This window comes from Staurois parvus, unplaced genomic scaffold (genome assembly GCF_062004578.1).
Source record: "Staurois parvus isolate SC_StPar_1 unplaced genomic scaffold, SC_StPar_1.0 ptg001769l, whole genome shotgun sequence".
Taxonomy (NCBI): domain Eukaryota; kingdom Metazoa; phylum Chordata; class Amphibia; order Anura; family Ranidae; genus Staurois; species Staurois parvus.
In genome coordinates, this window is record NW_028319565.1 from 216,678 (window position 1) to 242,265 (window position 25,588).

A 25,588-nucleotide genomic window follows, 5' to 3' on the forward strand; every position below is an offset into this window, starting at 1 on the left:
GTACAACCATCCTCTGGGACTTTTGCATTCGATCACTGCTGGGGGTCTATAGCAGCTAACAGTGATCAGTGTTCTGCTGGCAGGGAAGGCTTCCTGTTGGCAGAACACAGTTGTGCGGCAGGAGTGATTCCCCCATCCATTCTGAGTGTGTTGATGGGGGGGATTGAGCAATTGTCTTTCTTTCCACCCGTAGTGGAAGGAAAGAATATTGTATAGTCTGTAGCTTACTTAAAGCTCCCCACACAGTACAGTCTGATCTTACAATCTTCTTTACCTCCATTGCCTAATTGGATACAAACTGACTGGATACATTGGGTAGGTCCTCATATGATTTAAAGTTGTACAAACAGCATAATATCAGATGGTAACATGGTGACCCTATAGACTATAAAATGTAACCATTAAAGTGTTACTAAACCCACAACAGTACAATCAGTCTGTAGATGCAGTAAAGCATGCTTGTTATACTCAATGTGGAACCTAAGGGGGTAATGCTCTGCATTGTGTAAAAAGGCCGATTGATCCTTTCTGCTCCGTTCCTCCCCTTTTTCAAGTAACCACCTCTTATCTTCTGATAAGACAGACTGAACCATAGGCATTTTGCACATGCTCAGTTTAGTGTGTATTGCTAGAGATGTTTTTTTTTTTCCTTGGGAGGGTACATGTGATCAACACAGCGCCAATCAGCACTGTCCAGACAGATTAGGGATTCTGCATCCTCCTAGAGCAGAAAGAAAACTCCTCCTACAGGCATTAACCAGTGCTCGGCTGGACACTGATAGAAGTCAAAAGACTGCTATATACTGCTGATGAAAAAAGGTATTTAGCAGTTTATATTTACTAAAAAAAAAAAAAAAATCACATTTCCATGTTGTGTGTACAGTGGGAGACCAGATATAGTGAATGCAAGGTCCGGGGAGACCGGATATAGTGAATGCCGGGTCTGGGGAGAGCGGATATAGTGAATGCAGGGTCCGGGGAGAGTGGATATAGTGAATGCAGGGTCCGGGGAGAGTGGATATAATGAATGCAGGGTCCGGGGTTTAGTAACACTACATTTAGTTTGGTATCTGTATAAATAGATGACATTAAAGATGCTCATACATGGGAGAATCTGATCTTAATGCAATGAGTGATCAGAGCATCAAACAAATTATTTTCATCTGGCGTGCTATTCAGTTCTGGAAGATCTCCCTGTGACGATCATGGAGTCAGACCCCTGCCCTTCTCACCAAACTTGTGACCAAAGGACTAGCCAATCTAAACCACGATGTCACGTGTGTAACAATGCCATGTCCAGCTGCACCTTGCATAATGATTTTTCAGCTCACTGGACCACAAATCGATGTACCAGCAGCCTCAGTGCGATTGTTACTCGGTCAGGTTAATTACGCAATTGACCCTTCACACTGCCACCACCTCCTTTTTTTGCAGAGAAAGAGGAAACTCGTCAATATCAGCAATAACACTAGGATGATTGAAATAATCGTCTGTATACCACTGTCACCGCAGACAGGTTATACAGAGGGTTAAACACACATAGTAGCGCTCTTCAGCAGCAGGAATTCGTAAGTTGCATTAAAGACCTTTAGAAACAGTTCAACACTTTCAGAAAGTAAGATTTATTACTAAAATGTCAAAAGGGTGCAATAAAAATATTTACAGAAAAAAAAGATGTAACCAATATATAAATATACAGAGAACAATAGCACAGCAAATAGATAACAGGAAGGAATTTAGAGGGTTAAAGTACTTGCCAGTCCGCCTTGGTTTAAGCAGCTTCAAGTGTCACAAGTCAAAAGGATTTCTTGTCTCTACTGCTAGTTTCGATGTTAAACGCAGGAGACTCTGCTTTCTCTCAAACACACAACTCCAAGCATAACAGCCTTTTTCTAGCAAATCCCAGCAGGGTGTCTCTTTGGAGTAGTAACCAATGGTCTCCTTTTGGGAAGTGTAGGTGGAGACTTAAGTTACAACCAGAATCTCTCATAGCTGCTATTAAGATTCATAACTTTTCCTAGGTACATGTAATATTCCACCCGCGGGTAGATTAATATGCAGACGCATCTGCGGAATGGTTAGATATGAAACATGTCACATGCACTTGAATGGTTTAGGAGATGTAATATTCTGCTTTTCTATATATTCCAGCCAAGGAGTGTGACATATCAAACTGTTTGTCTTAATGTGACCAATCTGAAGGTATGCCTGGTTTTTATGTAATTCTCTCATATTTCAAGATATGAGACATAGGAGGAAAATGGATTTTGAATGTGGTATCTAGTTTATTACTCCTCTGGAATGTCTTTGAACTCAGGGAAAGGCTTTGGTTATACTTTTACGATATGCCAGATTGCACAGTTTCTTAGACAGCCAGGCACCCAGCTCCCTGGGGGTTTTATAGCTCGGAGCTCCCTGCTGTGCTTTGGCTGCCTATGACCTCTGCCAACACACCGACCACATGTCACTGTGGATGAACAGAGAGGGAGGAGGGAATGATGGGACAACATGGAGAATTCTTAACAATGGAGGGCTGAGTCTGGCTCTGTGTGCACGATTGCTACACTCCCCATTACTGAACATTTGTTACCTAGCGCCATGACTTCCTATGAGTACAGAGCTCTGATCAGCAGAGATAAATAGAATATCAGATAACAATCCTCCCGTCCAATCACTAGCAATGCTGATTTCGGCCTCACACTGTCTGCTGATCCCATTCATGCTCCATACACAAGGAGATGATAGCACAATACGAGTCATGTCAGTGGTATTCTGTGCTCATCCTGTGTATGGAGATATCACCGTCTCTACACATGGAGGACAATATTGTGGGGTCTACTCCATTATAACATTTGTCTTATAAAATTCTATTTTCTGGAGATTTATAAAGTGATCGAATATAAATGATTCCAATAAAGAGAAATGAGTTCCATCCATGTAGAGAATAGTTCCATTCATTCCTTAGGGGGGGGGGGGGATTCATTTTCTTCTGGTAACATTCTTCTCTTCTTCTACAGATTGGTTGGTAATCACCTGACAGACAGTTCCTGCCCCCACCTGGCAACTGGAATAAGAAATAACTCGACACTGAGGACACTGAACCTGTCTGGGAACAATCTGGAGGGTCCTCATTTCAGGGATCTGATGGCGGCTCTGACAACAAGCAGGATAGAGGAATTACAGTGAGTATAACAGGACTGACTGAGACAATCATATTCTGGGAGAGTTTCCATTGAAATCTTCCTGAGACCTCTATGCCTGGCCTGAACAGAGCAGAGACAATCACTGCAGACATTTTTCCATCAGATAACTGAACTCACCAAACACTGCAATCATGAATATTTTTCTTGTATGCAGGACGTTCCGGCAAACTATACAATGTGGAAGAATTCGGTATATATAGTGAAATAGAGTAAAATTTCCTTCCTCATTTCAGTGCCTGTCTTGAAGGATAGCAGGAAATTACAATGAAACAGAAAAAAATGACATCATACAGATACAGGGGAGGATACAGAAAAAATGAGTGCATTTAAAACAGTGACCATAGACAATAGACAATGCATGAAAAAAAACTGAGCTGCATGGTCGAGTTGCCAGAAAGAAGTCTTTACTGCACCAATGCCACAAAAAAGCCCGGTTACAATATGCCTGACAACACCTTGACGCCTCACCAGGGTTTTTTGTAGCATTGGTGCAGTTAAGGCTTCTTTCTGGCAACTTGACCATGCAGCTCTTTTTTGTACAAGTATTTTCCCATTGTGCTTCTTACAAAAAAAAACACTCCATCTTTTTACACAGCAGCCTGTATGACTCAAGTTTATATGGGGTTTTTTTTTTGTTTTCCAAATAATTATTCTGGCAGTTGTGGCTGCTGTTACTTGCTCTACCTGACCTTGGCCTGGCATTCCCTGAATTTTCCACTCCTTAATAAGTGATTGAACAGTACTGACTGGCATATTCAAGACCTTCCACATCTCTTTATATGCTTTTCCGTCTTTATAAAGATCCATTACCTTATTACGCAGGTCCTTTGACAGTTCTTTCTGATCCCCATGGCTCAGTATTAAGCCCGCTCAGTGCTTCCATGTGAGAGCTAACAAACTCATTATACTATTTATACACAGATACTGATTGTAATTGAAAAAGCCACAGATGTGGGAAATGAACGTTTATTTGCCATTGTAACCTGTGTGTCCCCTTGTGTGTCTGTACCAAGGCCGAACATTCCAGGGGAGGGAAACTTTTGCTCAGATCTATTCGGGTGATTTCTGTTATCATTAGGATTAAAAATGAGCCGAACAACTCTGTGATAATAGATGGCTCCTCCATGTCTTTGTGGACCTTGCTTTGTGCACTGGTGTACAGACATGTTGGAACAGGAAGAGGCCATCCCCAAACTATTCCCACAAATTTGGGAGCATGAAATTGTCCAATATGTTCCTTAAGAGTTCCCTTCACTGGAACTAGGGGGCCAAGCCCAACCCCTTAAAAACAATCCTACACCATAATCCCCCCTCCACCAAACTTTACACTTGGCACAATGTAGTCAGGCAAGTACTGTTCTTCTGGAAACCGCCAAACCCAGACACGACCATTGGATTGCCAGACAGAGAAGCGTGATTGGTCATTCCAAAGAACATGTCTCCACTGCTCTAGAGTCCAGTGGCAGCGTGCTTTACACCACGGCATCTGATGCTTTGCATTGCACTTGGTGATGTAAGGCTTGGATGCAGTTGCTAGGCCATGGAAACCCATTCTATAAAGCTCTCTACGTACCAAGGCCACATTTTGGGGTTTATTTATATATTTTTATTTACATTTTTTCATTTGAGCAGAAAATCGCATAAAACCACGTGAAAGCGCGCAAAAATGCACCAGTCACACGTTTCTATTCTCTTCTATGGGAGTAAAAACGTACCAAAAGACGTGCACATCTTCCCAATCTGAGCTACAAAGTAGCTTCAAAGCTTTTTTGATCTTCAGCCGTTCTGCCTCAGGCGACTTGGAGTGGAGATGTGAACCATCTCCATAGAGGAATATTGATTTTTTTTTTTCCTCCTGAGCATTTTTGAGTTTCAAATTTCGCGCTGCAAAACGTTTAAGTGTGAATGGGGCCTTAAAGACTGGTAAGCTGCAATATGTCACAGTTCTGCTCTTGGATAGAGATATAATTTAACTCCTTCCCTGCTGCGGGGACCCCAAAACAACCTACAAAAGCTGACGACCTGTAGAATATAAACATGGTAGTTACACATTTTTGTTACATTATATTACGTTAACTGATTTTCAAAGCTATATTTTCAGTAAAAAAAAAAAATACATTCAAATTACTTTTACTGCATCTTAACAAAGTGTGCCCATCAGAGTGCCATTTACCATGAAATGTGCCCATCGGCGGGCCTCTGAGATTCTTTTTTGAAGTAGAAACACACCCTACCTTGAGGGCAGACAAGGAGTGGGAGCCGGAAGAGGTAGCGAGCTGCAAGAGGCGGAGAACCTTGCTGAGGGTGGAGAGGCGCCAGCATGACGTCACATCGTACCCTGCGGGCAAAAAAAGCAGGAGAGATGCCGAGCCACAGGGGGCACACATGACGTCATTGGTTGCTGGTATGTCTACGGTCCCAGCAACCAATGACTGCTGAGCGGCGGGGATATGACACTTTAGTCTGGTGGGCTGACGGTCCGGACAGGAGCATCACTTGGTCGGTGTCCGGACCGCAGTCCACCATTTAATGATGGCTGCTTTATATCCTCTCTTCTAGGATCTGGAACATTTCTTTGTCAGATGAAGCTGAAAGGGAACTGAAAAAGCTGGAATCCCTCCGACCAGAACTGAAGGTTTATACATGACGAATCCAGCGGAAGAACCTCTGCTACAGCTGTGAATTGGACATTGCTTGGGATGACGAGGAGAATAAGATTTCGATACAAATAACCCGACCCAAGAGGGGAATGAAACATCAAAGAGGAACTAATCCACCCAGGAAAGGATGGGGGAGGGCTTTGTAACTGTTTTGTTCCCAATACTACTGAACATGAAGGGGTGACACTCCAGTCAGCCATGAACATTTTCCCCATAAAGTGACTTGGGAGACACGAATAAATCTGTGAAAAATGTGGCGACATTTGTATTCGGAGTCAATACTTTGTAGGACCCCCTTTGGCTGCAATTCCAGCTGCAAGTCTTTTTGGGGATGTCTCTTTGCACATCTAGAGAGGGACATTTCTGCCCATTCTTCTTTGCAGAATCCCTCAAGCTCTGTCAGGTTGGATGGAGAGCATCTGGGAACAACAATTTTCAGGTCTGGCCACAGATTGTCCATTAGATTTAGGTCTGGACTGTGACTGGGCCATTCTAACACATGAAGATGCTTTGATCTGAACCATTCCATTGTAGCTCTGGCCGGATGTTTCGGGTCGTTGTCCTGCTGGAAGGCAAACCTCCGTTCCCGTCTCAAGTCTTTTGCAGACTCCTAATATTGCTCTGTATTTGGCTCTATCCACCTCCCCATGAACTTTGACCAACTTCCATGTCCCTGCTGAAGAAAAGCATCCCCACAACATGATGCTGCCACCACCACGTGGTGTGTTCAGGGTGATGTATATTGTTAGTTTTGCTTTTAGGCCAAAAAGTAGAATTTTGGTCTCCTCTGACCAGAGCCCCTTCTTCCACATATTTGCTGTGTCCCCCACATGGCTTCTCACAAACTGCAAACGGGACTTCTTATGGCTTTCTTCCAACAATGACTTTCTTCTTGCCACTCTTCCATAAAGGCCAGATTTGTGGAGGTCACGACTAATAGTTGTCCTGTGGACCGATTCTCCCACCTGAGCTGTGATCTCTGCAGCTCCTCCAGAGTTCCCATGGGCCTCTTGGCTGCTCTCTGATGAATGCTCTCCTTGGCTGGCCTGTCAGTTTAGGTGGACGGCCATGTCTTGGTAGGTTTGCAGTTGTGCCGTACTCTTTCCATTTTCGGATGATAGCTTGAACAGTGCTCCATGAGATGGTCAAAGCTTGAGATATCTTTTTATAACCTAACCCTGCTTTACACTTCACTACCACTTCATCCCTGACCTGTCTGGTGTGTTCCTTGGCCTTCATGATGCTCTTTGTTCTCTAATGTTCTCTTAACAAACCTCTGAGGGCTTCACAGGACATACTGAGATCACATGACACACAGAGGAACTCTATTTACTAACTAGGTGGCTTCTGAAGGCGATTGGTTCCACTAGATTTTGGTTCCACTAGATTTTAGTTAGGGCTATCAGAGTAAAGGGGTCTGAATACAAATGCATGCCACACTTTTCAGATATTTATTTGTAAAACATTTTGTAAATCATTTATCACTTTCCTGCCACTTCACAATTATGTGCTACTTTGTGTCGGTCTATCACAGAAAATCCCAATAAAACACATCGACGGTTTTGGTTGGAACATGACATGTGGAACATTTCAAGGGGTATGAATACTTTTTCAAGGCACTGTATATTCACAGCACTGTAGTAAACAAGACATTTGACACTTTGATTAGTCTGCCAGAGAGGGAAAAATGAGAAACATTTCTAATCATATATTTAGATGTAATAGTTCTGATTTACTTGTCATAAGAGAAGCAGAAACATCTTCAGATCGGAATGTTATCTTCATTTGAATATAATACATAAATAAAGCAAATATTTGTACAAGCGCTTTACTTTTTCTTTCATTTCATCTTATTTAAAGTATCCAAGGAAAAGAAAGCTGATTTAGGGCCGGTTCACAGCAGTGCAGGAAATGCAAATTTCTGTGTGTGTTTTCCACACCGCAGAGGAATACGCTGCCTTTGCTGGACACATGCAGATGCCAATAAATGTTAATGCATCTAGAAAATGTGTACATTTTGCAGCCTACAAAATCGCATAGTACTGCAGTATCATACAATTTGGTGCAGCACATTTTTTAATGTAGCACCCTCCTTGTCAGCTAGGGGGAGCTCTAGCTCCAATTGTTAGTGAGTAGGGCTGAGTAGCAGCCTGGGTGATAGTCAGAGGGAGGTCAACTTTTGCTCAGGGCTGAGAGGCTCTGAAGACCAGCTTTCTGAAACTTCCCCCTGCACTATAACTTTGGAGGAAGATCTAGAAGCAGTGGGTGGAGGTGGGGAGTGGCTGGTCTGTAGTCTTAGAGGATCTTGGCCAATCCCCGACAGGAGGCATGGCAAGGGGTCAGGACATCCTTTAAGAGTAACTGAGCCTGCTCAGCAGCAGGGGAGTTCGGCTGGAAGATGGAGATGTGAGATTGGAGAGGAGGAGCCTGGGAGGGGGCTCAGATGGGGAAGGGCTATCCTACAGGCAGAGGAGCTTGGAGGAAGCAAAGCTTGGGACTTCACCAGCCCCCAGAAAGAGGACCACCTATGCAACAGGAAAGGAGCGGCCCAACTAGAAGGCCTGGTAGCAGCCAGTAACCCACCAGCGGCACAGGAGAAGGACTGAGTGAGTAAACTTGAATCCCTGGGCCAGTGAGGGGAAAGCTGCACTCTGCTGGGAAACTAGATTAGCTTTTCACCTGGGACTGTTTCACACTGCAGTGGCATCGCAGGCACTGGAACCTGCCCAGGGATTCACCCAGTACAGCTGGATGAGGAGAGGATTCATCTGGGGTGGTACAACAGGAGATGCTGGCTACAGGACATGCTCGCTAGCACTCCAGAAGAAAATGTTGTTGTAAAGGTTTGTACATAAATTATAAATAAATAAGTGATGTAGCGCCGCTAAATAATAGCTACAAAAATAATAGAGTGACATAACTGAATAAAACGTCCATAATGAGTCCATAGATGTAAAATCAATTTGTAATAAAGATTCTTCCATAATTCACGTGTTTTCTTCTTGTGCTGATATCCCCAAACACCATCCAGTAGAACAGTGCCCATAACATACAGTGCCACCTCAGTGCTCACAGAACTCTCACCTCAGAGCACATGGAAATGCGCTTTATAATATCCAATAGGAAAATGGATTCTTCACTTATTCAATCCACAGCCATGTGATAAAAATCAAACACCTTTCCATAGATTGTCAAACCAGAGCCAAGGATCGGTCCCTTTACGGGTGATGGAGGTCACACATTCCTATCCTTTAAAGGGAACAAAGGCGGCTCCCATGGTGCAGGATGTACGAATATAAAATGTATTAAGAAGCAGTAATACACTCACATGTAGGAAATGAATGAAATGCCATCAAATCATCAGATGCCAGCTTCACTTGTTGTCAGCTGAACTCACTATTCATGTCTGCCCAGAGCCAAGTATCTACACAGAAATTATTTTGAGATTGAAGATCGACTTATTCCTTAAATTGGTGTGTAAATACCGACATTCGTCCTGCTTCTCATTAGATCCTGTTTTATCTGGGGCGAATTTCAATCCTCATTCTAAAACGTTCAGTTGGTCCTCAGTGACCTCTACATCACTCAGTTTACACATGCCGACTTCAACCTCTCTTTTCCTTTTTCCTCTTCCCCCCTCCTTTTCTTTCTCCATTTCTCATATAGGGGCCTGTTCCTGACATCTGGGGATCTGATCTCCAACCCCCTCTTCCTCTCCCTGGTTGGAAAAATGGGGCTCCCCTCCCCCTGAAGTAAGGACCCCCTCCACGGTGTACCCCCATACTCTCTGCTCTGAAAATCCCCTCCATTTGGGTGGGGGTGGGGTCTGGATGGTGACTGCCTCCATCCATTTAGAGGTTCAAATCTATTGTGCAGCGGTACCCTATAGAAAGGGGTTCGTTCACCTTTATGACTCCCCTCATTCTGTCTCCTGAGGGTTTCCTTTTGTTAATATAGTTTTGTGAACATCTACTTTTCTGTGGTGAAGGAGGGCGGGTACTATCACTATGACAATCTCTCTCCTCACTGGACGTCCTTGAACCCACATTATCTTTAGCTCCATCTTCTGGCCATTTATAGACTGCATTCTGTTTCTAGGCTTGTGTGTCTCTATAATACTTCATCTTTTTGTTTTGCGTTTCCTCCTCCACTTTATTACTCTCCTCCTGCAATGATTTCATTCTCTCTGTAAAGTCGGTGTTGTTCTCAAACGGTATTATTTTTTCTTTTAAAGTGTGAATTTTTTCTTCTAAATCTCCCGAGTTTCTTTTTCCTCCTCAGGATAATCAGTTCTAAAAGTTCTCTCTCTACATGATTGAAGAATGAAAACCGTTCCTCCTCCGATTCTTTCCCTACTAAACTGTCATTAGGGGCCCCTCCCACCTCACCCTCCTGGGTGTCATCCCCTCTGTAACAGATTTCTCCAAAGCAGCAACATCCCCCCGAGCTCTGATCTGTTTATCTGGAGCATGTTTAGGGGTCTGAAGTCTTTTGTTAAATCTGTGTATTCAGCGGAGTGTGAAAAAATATCATCAACATTCATTATTTTTGTGTTGAACAAAATCAAAAACCTCCATGGCTGCTGAGTGCAAACAAACAAACCGCACAAAATATATAGAAAACTTGTGCCAAAGGAATAAACAATAAATGATAATATGGCATAAGGATAAAGCGAGCGCTCAAAATTCAGCTGCTGGAACACTCTAAGGAATCACTGGACCTTTAAGCAAAAATAATAATATATAGTGCAGCGCTGGTGTATCAATTAAAATGAACATGATTAAAATGAGTACAAATAAAAATAGTTCATAAAGTCCTTCCACAATAAAGTGACCATAGGTGTATGAAGGTCTTCCTCCTTATTTAGGTGACTGGTATCATAGAAAAAATGCGCACTCACCGACCGCACATTTTAAATGCGCCTGTGTACACTCTTATGCGGATGACCAGCCAGACATGCAGATCCTAAGGACACATGGACCATCCCATGACATCCAACCCTCTGATGAAGTGTTGTAGCACGAAAGGCCTCAGGAGGAGCCAGTAGCAAGTGTGACTTCCTGACCACTGGGACCACGAGGAGGTCCGGTGGTCTTTGATCCTTGCCGGGTTAGTACATGTTTATTTTTCATATTTACCAGTCTGCTTGACGGCTAACGGTATCTGTGTGTACATGCAACCCTGGCTTAATTACTGTTGATCCAATAAAGTTCTTGAACCTACTACACTATTGGCATTCCCTCTTTTTTGACCCTCTTTTTGGAGGGTTTCAGATCTGCATCTACCATTTCTGAGGTACCTGGAACCAGGAGGGGGACCCCTGCCTGCCTATCTTTTGGAACGAAAGGGCTCTCTGTACCTGGAGGTATAGTACTGCACCCAAGGCCAATGTCAGTATTTGAGAGGGATGGTCCATGTGTCCTTAGGATCTGCATGTCTGGCTGGTCATCCGCATAAGAGTGTACACAGGCGCATTTAAAATGTGCGGTCGGTGAGTGCGCATTTTTTCTATCTGATACCAGTCACCTAAATAAGGAGGAAGACCTTCATACACCTATGGTCACTTTATTGTGGAAGGACTTTATGAACTATTTTTATTTGTACTCATTTTAATCATGTTCATTTTAATTGATACACCAGCGCTGCACTATATATTATTATAATAAATGATAATAAATGCTGCTGTTCAGAAATTGACTAAACATCAAAATATTCTCATAGAAGTGATACGGCAAAAATCATACAAATAATAAAAATGGGGAAAATTATATATTAAAGTCCAACAAAAGTCCCAAATTTAAGTCCAATGTCCCAAAAATGTGTGAAAAAAATTAAATAGAACTGTAACTCAAACTTCATACATTTTCCAGCATGCTCACATCTTCAGTGAAAAAAAAACCCCATTTGATCCAAACTCAGCAAATACTGTGAATTCTGGAGCTAATAAAGCTTTAAGAGACAACAAGACATGCCTGCAGGTGGGTGTGGTATCCTCAGAAGTTGTCATACTCTTTCAGCGATTTCTCACCAACGCTCCTTCACCGATATTTCCACATATTGCCAATCACTTCAAAAACAAGATTGACACAATTCGCAAGGACATCGCCGCAACTCACACTCCCTCTCAACCCATCCCCTCTCACACAGCTGCCCCCTCATCCCCCCTCTCCCTCGACATAACCCGCAGGGACTTCGTCGCTGCTCAAACTCCCTTCAACCCCCTTCCCCCTCACTCAGCTACCCCCTCATCACCCCTCTCCCACGGCCCCACCACTGCTCTGACCTCCACTTCCACCCCAGTCACCCTTCATTCCTCATACTGAAGCCCCCTCAACACTCCGCACCTTTGACCTTATTACCATCGAGGAAGTCTCCAAGGTCCTTTCTGATGCCCGCCTCACCACCTGCCCCATTGACCCTATCCCCTCACAACTCCTACAACCTCCTTCCCCCTCCATCCTACGCTCCCTCACCCACATCTTTAATCTCTCCCTCTCCTCCGGCACTTTCCCTTCCCCTCTGAAGCATGCATACATCACCCCCACACTTAAAAAGCCCTCCCTGGACCCCAATGACCCGAACAACCTCAGACCCATCTTCCTGCTCGATCCCCTAAAGTCCGGCTTCCGTCCCCTACACTCCACCGAAACTGCCTTACTCAAACTCTCCAACGACCTGCTAACCGCCAAAGCTAATGGCCACTATTCAGTGCTCCTACTCCTTGACCTCTCTGCGGCCTTCGACACAGTCGACCACCCCCTCCTCCTCAAAAAACTATACTCCCTCGGCCTCAGAGATTCTGCTCTCTCCTGGCTCTCATCCTACCTGTCACAATGCTCTTTCAGCGTTACCTATAATGCTACCACCTCCCCCTCACTCCCCCTCTCTGTTGGGGTCCCTCAAGGCTCCGTCCTCGGGCCCCTTCTCTTCTCCATCTACACCTCCTCCCTTGGCCAACTCATACACTCTCAAGGCTTCAACTACCACCTATATGCCGACGACACACAAATCTATCTCTCAACCCCCCACCTCACCCCCTTAGTCTCCGCCCGAATCACACACCTACTGAATGACATATCAGACTGGATGTCGCTCCACTTCCTTAAACTGAACCTCTCCAAAACCGAGTTTCTTGTCTTCCCCCCAGCCCGGACACCACCCCCCATTGACTTCTCCATCATGTCCAACAACACCACCATCAAACTCGCCCCGCAGGCCTGAGTACTTCGTGTCATTCTGGACTCCAACCTATCCTTCCAGCCCCAAGTCCAATCTTTAACTAACTCATGCAGACTCCACCTCCGCAACATCGCCAAAATCCGCACGTTCCTAACCCCAGAAACCACTAAACAGCTCATCCACTCCCTCATCGTATCATGACTCGATTACTGCAACTCCCTCCTTACTGGCCATCCCCGATTCAGTTGATCCTGAATTTGGCTTCCAGACTCATTTACCTTTCCAACCGCTCCATTTCCACCACCCCCCTCTGCCAATCCCTCCACTGGCTTCCGATTGTGCAACGGATCAAATTCAAAATCCTAACACTGACCTACAAAGCCGTCCACCATACTGCCCCGAACTACATCACTGACCTAATATCCAAGTACCGCCCAGCACGCACACTACGCTCCTCACAAGACCTCCTTCGTTCTAGTTCCCTGGTCTCCTCCTCCCATGCCTGCCTCCAGGACTTCTCCAGGGTGTCACCCATCCTCTGGAACTCCCTGCCCCAACCCATCAGATTATCACCTACTCTCCTCTCCTTTAGGCGCATCCTGAAAACCCACCTCTTCAGGGAAGCCTACCCCACCCCCTGCTAACTTGCCGACCTCCTCCACTCTTCCTACCACTCCACCCCCCACAGCTATCTCCTCCTGTGCCACCATCCCCTCCCTCCTAGATTGTAAGCTTGAAAGAGCAGGGCCCTCGAACCCCTCGGGTATCACATTGTATTGTTATTGTTCTGTCACATGTTCTGTCCCCCTTTGTAATGTACAGCGCTGAGCGAACTATTGGCGCTTTATAAATACTAAATAATAATAATATAGCGATAGAAAACATAAAAGAAATGATGCCAATGGTATTTTATTATATAACCAGAAAAATATATAGAAAGTGCCAAAAAACACCTTTTCTTGCATCACCCCTTCTGAAGAAATATTATTATATGAAAAGCGTTAAGGAGGAGCCCCACTACCAAGAGACGCCAAGCCGCCGGATCACGGAGGTCCGGCGGCCATTACAACTTTGGGACTGGTCAGTAACATTGCCAGCACAGGCTATTTTCATTTGCGCTTATGCAATCACTATATACAGTTGTGGCCAAAATTATTCAACCCCCACTGAAATTGAGTGTTTTGGCCAGTTTGACATTGCTTTTGATCATTCAGTCATCTTGCTTACATTTACATTAAAGAGGCACTTGTAGGTCAGACAAATATAACATAACAGTTATAATGAAATAACCACAAATGTCTTTTCTGTGCTCACAGCATTATCAGTTTTATTCAACCCCCAAGTGACATTCAATCTTAGTACTTAGTACAGCATCCTTTTACAGTTATAACAGCTTTTAAACGTGAAGCATAGCTTGACACAAGTGTCTTGCAGCGATCTACGGGTATCTTCGCCCATTCTTCATGGGCAAAGGCCTCCAGTTCAGTCACATTCTTAGGCTTGCGCACTGCAACTGCTTTCTTTAAGTCCCACCAGAGGTTCTCAATCGGATTTAAGTCTGGTGACTGCGATGGCCACTCCAAAATGTTCCAGCCTTTCCTCTGCAACCATGCTCTAGTGGACTTGGAGGTATGCTTGGGATCATTGTCCTGTTGAAAGGTCCAACGTCTCCCAAGCCTCAGGTGTGTGACGGACTGCATCACGTTTCCATCCAATATCTCCTGGTACTGAAGAGAATTCATGGTACCTTGCACACGCTGAAGCTTCCCTGTACCTGCAGAAGCAAAACAGCCCCAAAGCATGATTGACCCTCCACCATGCTTCACAGTAGGCAAGGTGTTCTTTTCATCATAGGCCTTGTTCTTCCTCCTCCAAACATAGCGTTGATCCATGGGCCCAAACAGTTCTAATTTTGTTTCATCAGTCCACAGAACACTATCCCACAACTTTTGTGGTTTGTCCACATGGCTTTTGGCATACTGCAGTCGACTCTTCTTATTCTTTGGAGACAGCAAGGGGGTACGCCTGGGAGTTCTGGCACGGAGGCCTTCATTACGCAGTGTGCGTCTTATTGTCTGGGCTGAAACTTCTGTACCCACATCTGACAAATCTTTTCTCAGTTCCTCAGCAGTCACACGGGGACTTCTCTCCACTCTACGCTTCAGGTAGCGCACAGCAGTCGAAGTCAGCATCTTCTTTCTGCCACGACCAGGTAGCGTTTCAACAGTGCCCTTTGCCTTGAATTTGCGAATGATGCTTCCTAAGGTGTCTCTTGGTATGTTTAACATCTTTGCAATCTTCTTATAGCCATTGCCCTTCCTGTGAAGAGAAATCACCTCTTCTCTTGTCTTCCTGGACCATTCTCTTGCCTTCACCATGTTTGTAACCACACCAGTAAATGTCTAGAAGGAGCTGAGTATCACAGTCATTTTAAAGCTGCCTAATTGGTGCTTATTATGCTTGATTGCTGCTCGGTGACATCCACAGGTGTTTTCAATACCTGATGGAAAGCACCTGTATGAACCTCTGTTCTTCAGAGTGGTAGTCTTTAAGGGGTTGAATAATTGTGGCAATGAAGAAACCACATAAGAACCATTTACTACTGTATTACATAAACAATTGATGTCATTTTAGTTGCATTTGGGTAGTTACAACGTCCTTGTAGGATTTGATTCTGAATACAATTCCAAATGTACACTATAGTCCCTAAACCCCTTTACAGCATTGGGGGTTGAATAATTTTGGCCACAACTGTATGTATGTACTTTTTTGATTCAATTTTAACCACTTAATAAATCAAGATCATACTACACTATGAGACCCCCCCCTTCTTTTGGCTCCACTATGAGCACTTAACCCCAAGGATCTAGATTCCATCCAATCTGGAGGATGGAATACACTGTGTGACCAGACCTATTCATCAGACCCCGAGAGGGACCTCTGATTGACAGCATCCTTAATTACCTACACGATCAGAGGTGGACTACCTCCAGACTAGACCAGGTTCCAGTGGATGGGAGTCCTCTAAGCCGGATCACATCAGTATATGCGCATTACATTAGCACTTCTGGTGAGTTTGCAATCTCGCTATATTATCGCACACCACCGGATTGTGTATATCTTCATGGCTAATTATCCACTCCCAGATTAATTACTTTCTGGAACCTCATTTATATGAAAAGACTATTGCATACCATTTATCCATCAATTTTTTTTATAATTTTCAAGATTGTTGCTGTTTCACATGATATCATTCCTGTGATCTTCCTATATTCATGTGCTGCACTACAGTTATATATATTTTTAGTGTTAAATGTATTCGCAGATTTAGAACCGCTATCACATTGAAGCCGAACTCCTCCAGCTCACACTTTATAGTCATTTACAGCAAACAGTGTTCGGGATGATAAAGGTTTGGCATGAATAAATAAAAGCTGATCATAGTAATCACCGCTGCCAGTGGTAAATGGTTTGTCTCATCCATGTAAACTGATACATTCTTCTGGAGAGCTTGTGCTTCTGAAAAGACTTGCTGGCTGGTTCACCAGATGAAAATAGACAAGGAAACGTATTCCAGCCATCACATCTAAGATTTGGCAGCTGCAATATAGTAAATGTTTGCTTTAAATTTTTCTCAGCAGAGTAAAGACATCCACCGCCCGAGGACACCAGCAGAACACTGAGGCATGCTGGGAGTAGGCGGGATTATCCTGGCCTGGCCGCCAGTTTTTTAGAATGCCATTGTTTTCCTCTAGGTGGTAATATATTCCCAATAGTGATGGGCTACATGGTGGAGTTGAACTGAAGGTTGACTGGAACATGGGTCATGCGTGTGTTCGACGAACATATGAATGGTACGGGCGTTCGACGGGTTATTCACACGCTGTGCCCCGCAATGGACTGCACCCTGACAGTGCACTGCGATTGGTCAACGCAATGCTCCTGACCATAGGTCAGGTGCAATACTTTGGCCAATCACAGCATAGGATGATGTCACAAGGGGGTGGGGTTCACTACTTGTGACATCATGACAGTATTTAAGAACGGTCATCGGGGGGCGCAGCTGTCAGAAGGCGGGAGCCAGCATCACGGTTTTTCCTTTTTCAAGTAGCGGCGGGCATCATGACTGACGATGGATTTAGTTCGGGGGACATTTTTTTAAGTCTTTATTTTTAATAAAGGATTTGTCAGAGAATTCTCCTGGCTTTTTTTTTACAGTACGCTTTTTTTTTGGGGGGAATGCATAGTGGTACCATGTACTACATACTCATTCACATGGGGGGGTGCCGGGATCTGGGGGCCCCCTCGTTAATTCCGATAAGCCTCCCACCTGCAGACCCCCACAGCCACCAGCTACGGTTGTGGGGAAGAGGCCCTTGTCCCCATCAACATGCCCCCCAAAGCACCCCCCCCCCATGTTGAGGGCATGTGGCCTGGTATGGTTCAGGAGGGGGTGGCACTCACTTGTCCCCCCCCCCCCCCTTTTCTGACCTGCTGAGCCACATGCTTGGATAAGGGTCTGGTATGGATTTGGGGGTGGGTGGGGGAGACCCCCACGCCATTTTTTTTTTTACATTTTGGCATGGGGGTTCCCCTCAAAATCCACACCAGACCTGAAGTGCTTGGTATAGATGGGAAGGGGACCCCAGGCTGTTTGTTTTTTTTTTTATGTAATTGTTGGGCAATGCGGACAATTGTTTTCACATCTGGCTGTCGGCAGGGAACCCCACTGACAGCAGAAACATGAATGAATGTCTCACTACTAAAATACCGAATTACTTCATTATGGAACTCCGGCCACATTGTAGTAACGGCTGATATCTCACATCATACTCGGATGCTAGAAGATACCGCTCACTATATTGTTCGTGTTCGGAGTTTGCGGTCGAACATTCTGTAGGTTTGGATGTTCGACCGCAAACCGAACGGGGGGGGGGGGGGGTGTTCGGCCCATCGCTATTACCGAACTTACCTGGACCGCTGTGTCCCTCAATGGAGGAGAAAGAGAGACGTGTGAATGTGATTGGTGGGATTGGGACATCACAGAGCAGATCCTACAGGAGAATCGACCAATGTGGAGGAATATTTCCTGTTGTATAGTCTGATATCTCCCATCAGCCTCCATAGTGCAGTTACTAAAGTCCTACAAGAAGGTGACAGGATGGTGTCAGGTCCATCACACACAGTACAACCTCACCGTACAATCTCTGTACAATCAACTTCTACAATCTACCAAAACGATGTAATATGAGGACCCACCTAAACTATCCAATCAGACAGAACCAGGGGCGGATTGACAACTCATGGGGCCTCCGGGCAATAAGGGATCATGTGGCCCCTGTGTCCTTGCCCACACTCAAAGCACACCCAAAAAAAGTCTATAAAAAAGATACCAGGGGCATTTCATGGGGCCCCCTACTGACCCCAGGCCCTCGGGCAGTGCCCGAGTGCTCGAATGGTCAGTCCACCCCTGGACAGAACCTTACTCTGCAGACTTGTTGAAAGATCTAACAGAGATTGTACAATCAGATTGTAATGTGTGTGGTGTTTATAAGATATCCTGGAGGATGCTGGGAAATGGTGTGAGAACATTCTGCTGAGATCTGATGACTGTTTATATCGTCTCTTCTAGGATTGGGAACAACTCGTCAGAGGAAGCAATCAGAGAACTAGAAAAGCCAGGAACGCTCCGACCAGAACTGAAGATATATACATGAGGTGACCCCGGGGGGAGGAGACTCGACTACAGCTGTGAATGGAGCCGGGACATCGCTCTGGATGAGATATAGAGAAGAGCAATCCTGACCCCAGAGGAGAACGGATCATCACAGATGAACGAATACACCAGGACAGGACGGGGAGGGATTCGTTTTTGTAATGAGGAAGGAGATAAAAACTCCACTAAAAATATGAACGTTTCATAGAATCCATATTGTGGGCAGCAAAGTGGCTGAGGGGTTAGCACTTCCATCTATCAGCACTAGGGATGAGGGTTCAAATCCCAACCATGGCATGTGTGTGTTTCCTCCGGGTACTCCGGTTTCCTCCCACACTCCAAAGACATGCTGGGAGGTGAATTGGTCCCGGTATGTGTATGTATGAATGTGAGTTAGGGACCTCAGATTGTATGCCCCTTGAGGGTCAGGGACTGATGTGAATGTACAATATATTTCCAAAAGTATTGGCCCAATCATGTGATCAGTGGCAGACTGACAACTCATGGGGCCCTAGGGGATCATGGGGCCCCTGTGTCCTTGCCCACACACGAAAAAAGCCTATAAAAAATGGTACCAGGGGCATTTCATGGGGTCCTCTACTGACCCCGGGACCTCGGGCAGTGCCGGAGAGCTCAATTGGTCAGTCCGCCCCTGCATGTGATTCAGGTGTTCCAATCCCCTCCATATCATGTGATTCAGGTGTTCCAATCCCCTCCATGGACACAGGTGTATACAATCAAGCCCCTAGGCTTTGGTAGCCCCAGATGTTAACCCCTTCCCGCCCAGCGCCATTAGTACAGCGTCAGGGCTTTTTATTAGCACTGATCACTGTATTGGTGTCACCGGGGATGTCAGTGACACCAGGTCAGTTCCCCCCCGCAGTTCCGCTGTAAGTCGTTGATCACCGCCATTACTAGGAAAAAAAAATTCCGGGGGCTATACCGGCATTTGCAGACGCTATAACTTTCACGTAAACCAATTAATTTACACGTATTGGGATTGTTTTCAGCAAAGACACGCAGAATACATACAATCAGTGACACCAAGTCAGTTCCCCCCCCCCCCAGTGTCGGAATGCCTGCCGCAGTCCCGTTTTAAGTCGTTGATCGCCACCATTACTAGGAAAAAAAATTAAAAAATTCTGGTGTATATACCGCCATTTGTAAACACTATAACTTTCACATAAAACAATTAATTTACACGTATTGGGATTGTTTTTCAGCAAAGACACAAAGCAGAATACATTTTGGCCTAAATTTGATTTTTTGAATTTTTTTTAGACATGTTTAATAGCAAAAAGTCAAAAATATTGTTTTTTTCTCAAAATTGTCTGTTTCTTATTTATAGCGCAAAAAATAAAAACCGCAAAGGCGGTCAGATACCACCGAAGCTCAATTCGTGGAAATATAAAGGACGTAAATGTCATTTGGGTGCGGCGTTGCATGACCGCGCAATTGTTGGTTAAAGTAACGCACCGCCGTAACCCAAAAGATACATGGAAGGGGAGGGGGAGGAGTTAAGGTCACATTGGTTGCTGTGATACGGCAAATGTTTGGCGGTTATGGTGATGTGTGTAAAGTGGGCCCAGCTCAGGCGGGATCTATAGTTCAGGGATCAGCAGCACACTTCTATTACATGACATTACAGCAAACATGGATTCCCCACGCAGGGGGTCTTCTCCAACAAACAACCAACAATGCTACCCCACCTGGCTGCACTTCAGCAGCTCCGCCTCATGTAGATGTAACACCCGGAGATCTCAGAGAGGACTTCACACCCCACAGCCGCCATTCTCCTCCCCTCAGCCTGAAAAAGGCGGGAACACAGAGCAGGTCTGCCTGAGGGAAAGCTGGAAGGGACAGGACAGCCAATCACAGGAGAGGAGCTGAGAGGCGGGAACACCTGAGGGAGCTGCTGGGGACATGACGACTCAGCCAATCAGAGGGGAGAAGCTGAGAATAGGGCACACATGCACTGAACTACTCGGAACTGAGAAGAGTGACAGCACTGTTCAGCCAAGCACAGGAGAGGAAAGGCGGGAACTGCTGGGAACCGTGAGGGGAGTGACATGACAGCTCAGCCAATCACAGGAGAGGAGCTGAGAGGCGGGAACTGCTGGTATCCGTGAGGTGAGTGAGAGAACTGCTTAGCCAATCACAGGAAGGAGAGGTGGGAACTGTGAGGGGAGTTGCAGGACTGCTCAACCAAGCGCAGGATAGAAACTCGAGGGAATTGCTGTGACCTGTGAGGGGAGTTGCAGGACTGGTCAACCAATGACAGGAGAGGAGCTGAGAGGCGGGAACACTTAAAGGAACAGCTGTGAGGTGAGTGACAGGCTTCCCTCAGCCAATTACCACAGAGCAGATGGGAGGGGGAACAATTGAGGTTATAACTATAAGAGGGTGATGGAGAGTATCTGGGAGGTGGGAACACAGCTGTGAGGGGACTAGCTCTCTCAGCCAATCACAGGGGAGTATCTAGGAGGTAGGAACACAGCTGTGAGGGGATAAGCTCTCTCAGCCAATTACAGGAGAGTAGCTGTGAGGCAGGGCAGCTCTAAAGGGAGTGACAGGTCTCCTCAGCCAATCATAGGAGAGAATCTGGTAGGCAGGAACACCTGAGGTAACTGCTCTGAGGTGAGTGACAAGCTCTCCCAGCCAATTACTGGAGAGTAGCTGGTAGTTGTGATGGCTGTGAGGTGAGTTACAGGTTTCCTCAGCCAATCGCAGGAGAGGAACTAGGAGACTGGAACACCTGTGAGGTAAATTACACACTCCTTTCAGCCAGTCACAGGAGAGTATTTAGGAGGTGGGAACACCTGAGGTAACAGGTGACAAGCTCTCTCAGCCAATCACAGGAGAGTATTTGGGAGGCGGGAACACCTGAGGTAACAGGTGACAATCTCAGCCAATCACAGGAGAGTATTTGGGAGGCGGGAATACCTGAGGTAACAGGTGAAGAGCTCTCAGCTAATTACTGGAGACGGGGCAGCTCTGAAGGAAATGGCGAGTCTCCACTCAGCCAATCACAGGAGAAGAAATGGAAGGTGCAAAACGCCTGTGAGATGATTGACAAACTGTCTCAGCCAATAACAGGAGAGGAGCTGGGAGTTATGTAGTTAGTCTGGCTGAAAAAAAACAAAAGTCCATCCAGTTCAAACAAAAAAAAAAAGTTATAATCCCACACCCACAGTTGATCCAGAGGAAGGCAAAAAACCAGGAAAGCACGATCCAATGTGCTCCTGTAGATTACAGAGATTACATTTCTTTTCCTCCAGACGTAAAGAGCGCCCCCTTGTCCTCTGAGATGACCTCAGGGTGAATAACTACACCGAGTTCACTAAATGAACCACTGATGTATTTATACATGGAGATCATATCCCCCCTTATGTATTATACATGGAGATCATATCCCCCCTTATGTATTATACATGGAGATCATATCCCCCTTATGTATTATACATGGTGATCATATCCCCCCTTATGTATTATACATGGAGATCATATCCCCCTTATGTATTATACATGGAGATCATATCCCCCCTTATGTATTATACATGGAGATCATATCCCCCCTATGTATTATACATGGAGATCATATCCCCCCCCCTTATGTATTATACATGGAGATCATATCCCCCCTTATGTATTATACATGGAGATCATATCCCCCTTATGTATTATACATGGAGATCATATCCCCCCTTATGTATTATACATGGAGATCATATCCCCCCCTTATGTATTATACATGGAGATCATATCCCCCTTATGTATTATACATGGAGATCATATCCCCCCTATGTATTATACATGGAGATCATATCCCCCCTTATGTATTATACATGGAGATCATATCCCCCTTATGTATTATACATGGAGATCATATCCCCCCTTGTGTATTATACATGGAGCTCATATCCCCCTTATGTATTATACATGGAGATCACATCCCCCCTTGTGTATTATACATGGTGATCATACCCCCCCCCTTATGTATTATACATGGAGATCATATCCCCCCTTATGTATTATACATGGAGATCATATCCCCCCCCTTATGTATTATACATGGAGATCATATCCCCCCTTATGTAGTATACATGGAGATCATATCCCCCCCCTTATGTATTATACATGGTGATCATATCCCCCCCTTATGTATTATACATGGAGATCATATCCCCCCTTATGTATTATACATGGAGATCATATCCCCCCTTGTGTATTATACATGGAGCTCATATCCCCCCTTTATGTATTATACATGGAGATCATACCCCCCCCCTTTATGTATTATACATGGAGATCATATCCCCCCTTATGTATTATACATGGAGATCATATCCCCCTCTTATGTATTATACATGGTGATCATATCCCCCCTTATGTATTATACATGGAGATCATATCCCCCCTTTATGTATTATACATGGAGATCATATTCCCCCCCCTTATATAATATACATGGAGATCTTATCCCCCCTTATGTATTATACATGGAGATCATATCCCCCCTTTATGTATTATACATGGAGATCATATCCCCCCTTTATGTATTATACATGGAGATCATATTCCCCCCCTTATATAATATACATGGAGATCACGTCTCCCCTTATGTATTATACATGGAGATCATATCCCCCCTTATGTATTATACATGGAGATCATATCCCCCCTTATGTATTATACATGGTGATCATATCCCCCCTTATGTATTATACATGGAGATCATATCCCCCCTTATGTATTATACATGGAGATGATATCCCCCTTATGTATTATACATGGAGATCATATCCCCCCTTTATGTATTATACATGGAGATCATATTCCCCCCCTTATATAATATACATGGAGATCACGTCTCCCCTTATGTATTATACATGGAGATCATATCCCCCCTTATGTATTATACATGGTGATCATATCCCCCCTTATGTATTATACATGGAGATCATATCCCCCTTATGTATTATACACGGTGATCATATCCCCCTTATGTATTTATATACGGTGATCATATCCCCCTTATGTATTTATACATGGAGATCATATCCCCCCTTATGTATTATACATGGTGATCATATCCCCCCTTATGTATTATACATGGAGATCATATCCCCCCTTATGTATTATACATGGAGATCATATCCCCCCCTTATGTATTATACATGGAGATCATATCCCCCTTATGTATTATACATGAAGATCATATCCCCCCTTATGTATTATACATGGAGATCATATCCCCCCTTATGTATTATAATTATAATTATACAGTATTTATAAAGCGCCAATAGTTCGCTCAGCGCTGTACATTACAAAGGGGGACAGAACATGTGACAGAACAATACCAATACAATGCAAAACATGAGGGGATTGAGGGCCCTGCTCTTTCGAGCAATCTAGGAGGGAGGGGATGGTGGCACAGGAGGAGATAGCTGTGGGGGATGGAGTGGTAGGAAGAGTGGAGGAGGTCGGCAAGTTAGCAGGGGGTGGGGTAGGCTTCCCTGAAGAGATGGGTTTTCAGGGTGCGCCTAAAGGAGAGGAGAGTAGGTGATAATCTGATGGGTTGGGGCAGGGAGTTCCAGAGGATGGGTGACACCCTGGAGAAGTCCTGGAGGCGGGCATGGGAGGAGGAGACCAGGGAACTAGAGAGAAGGAGGTCTTGTGAGGAGCGGAGTGTGCGTGCTGGACGGTACTTGGATATTAGGTCAGTGATGTAGTTCGGGGCAGTATGATGGACAGCTTTGTACGTCAGCGTTAGGATTTTGAATTTGATCCGTTGCGCAATCGGAAGCCAGTGGAGGGATTGGCAGAGGGGGGTGGCGGAGATGGAGCGGTTGGAAAGGTGAATGAGTCTGGCAGCCGTATTCAGGATGGACTGAAGCGGGGATAGCCAGCGGCGAGGCAGGCCAGTGAGGAGGGAGTTGCAGTAGTCGAGTCGTGATATGATGAGGGAGTGGATGAGCTGTTTAGTGGTTTCTGGGGTTAGGAACGTGCGGATTTTGGCGATGTTGCGGAGGTGGAGTCTGCACGAGTTTGTTAAAGATTGGACTTGGGGCTGGAAGGATAGGTTGGAGTCCAGAATGACACCCAGTACTCTGGCCTGCAGGGCGGGTTTGATGGTAGCGTTGTTGGATGTGACGGAGAAATCATTGGGGGGTGGTGTCCGGGCTGGGGGGAAGACAAGAAACTCGGTTTTGGAGAGGTTCAATTTAAGGAAGTGGAGCGACATCCAGTCTGATATGTCGCTCAGTAGGTGTGTGATTCGGGCTGAGACCAAGGGGGTGAGGTGGGGGGTTGAGAGATAGATTTGTGTGTCGTCGGCATAGAGGTGGTAGTTGAAGCCGTGAGAGTGTATGAGTTGGCCAAGGGAGGAGGTATAGATGGAGAAGAGAAGGGGCTCGAGGACAGAGCCTTGAGGGACCCCAACAGAGAGGGGGAGTGAGGGGGAGGTGGTAGCATTATAGGTAACGCTGAAGGAGCGTTGTGACAGGTAGGATGAGAGCCAGGAGAGAGCAGAATCTCTGAGGCCGAGGGAGTGTAGTTTTTTTGAGGAGGAGGGGGTGGTCGACTGTGTCGAAGGCCGCAGAGAGGTCAAGGAGTAGGAGCACTGAATAGTGGCCATCAGCTTTGGCGGTTAGCAGGTCGTTGGAGAGTTTAAGTAAGGCAGTTTCGGTGGAGTGTAGGGGACGGAAGCCGGACTGTAGGGGATCGAGGAGGTTGTTGTCGTTGAGGTGAGAGCATAGGCGGGTGTAGACTAGGCGCTCGAGGAGTTTAGATGTAAATGGGAGCAGGGAGATGGGTCTGAGGTTGTTCGG

The 25,588-nt window shown here is 45.3% G+C and overlaps 2 protein-coding genes across 5 annotated transcripts in view; one reads left to right on the plus strand and one right to left on the minus strand.

Moving 5' to 3' along the window:
- The window catches only part of LOC149434338 (NACHT, LRR and PYD domains-containing protein 12-like), a 91,469-nt gene extending 83,783 nt beyond the window's left edge, over positions 1–7,686 (plus strand). For 3 of the 4 annotated variants that reach the window (XM_089663801.1, XM_089663802.1, XM_089663803.1), the window contains 2 exons: positions 3,018–3,182; positions 5,763–7,686. In XM_089663801.1, coding sequence (XP_089519927.1) covers positions 3,018–3,182; positions 5,763–5,850 — 253 coding nt within the window. In that variant the 3' untranslated portion in view covers positions 5,851–7,686. The remainder of the gene's footprint in view (positions 1–3,017; positions 3,183–5,762) is intronic. The other variant, XM_089663804.1, reaches the window with a different exon arrangement.
- LOC149434336 (NACHT, LRR and PYD domains-containing protein 3-like) overlaps positions 1–25,588 on the minus strand; it is a 319,711-nt gene that overhangs the window by 214,814 nt on the left and 79,309 nt on the right. The gene's annotated exons all lie outside the window — the stretch shown is intronic.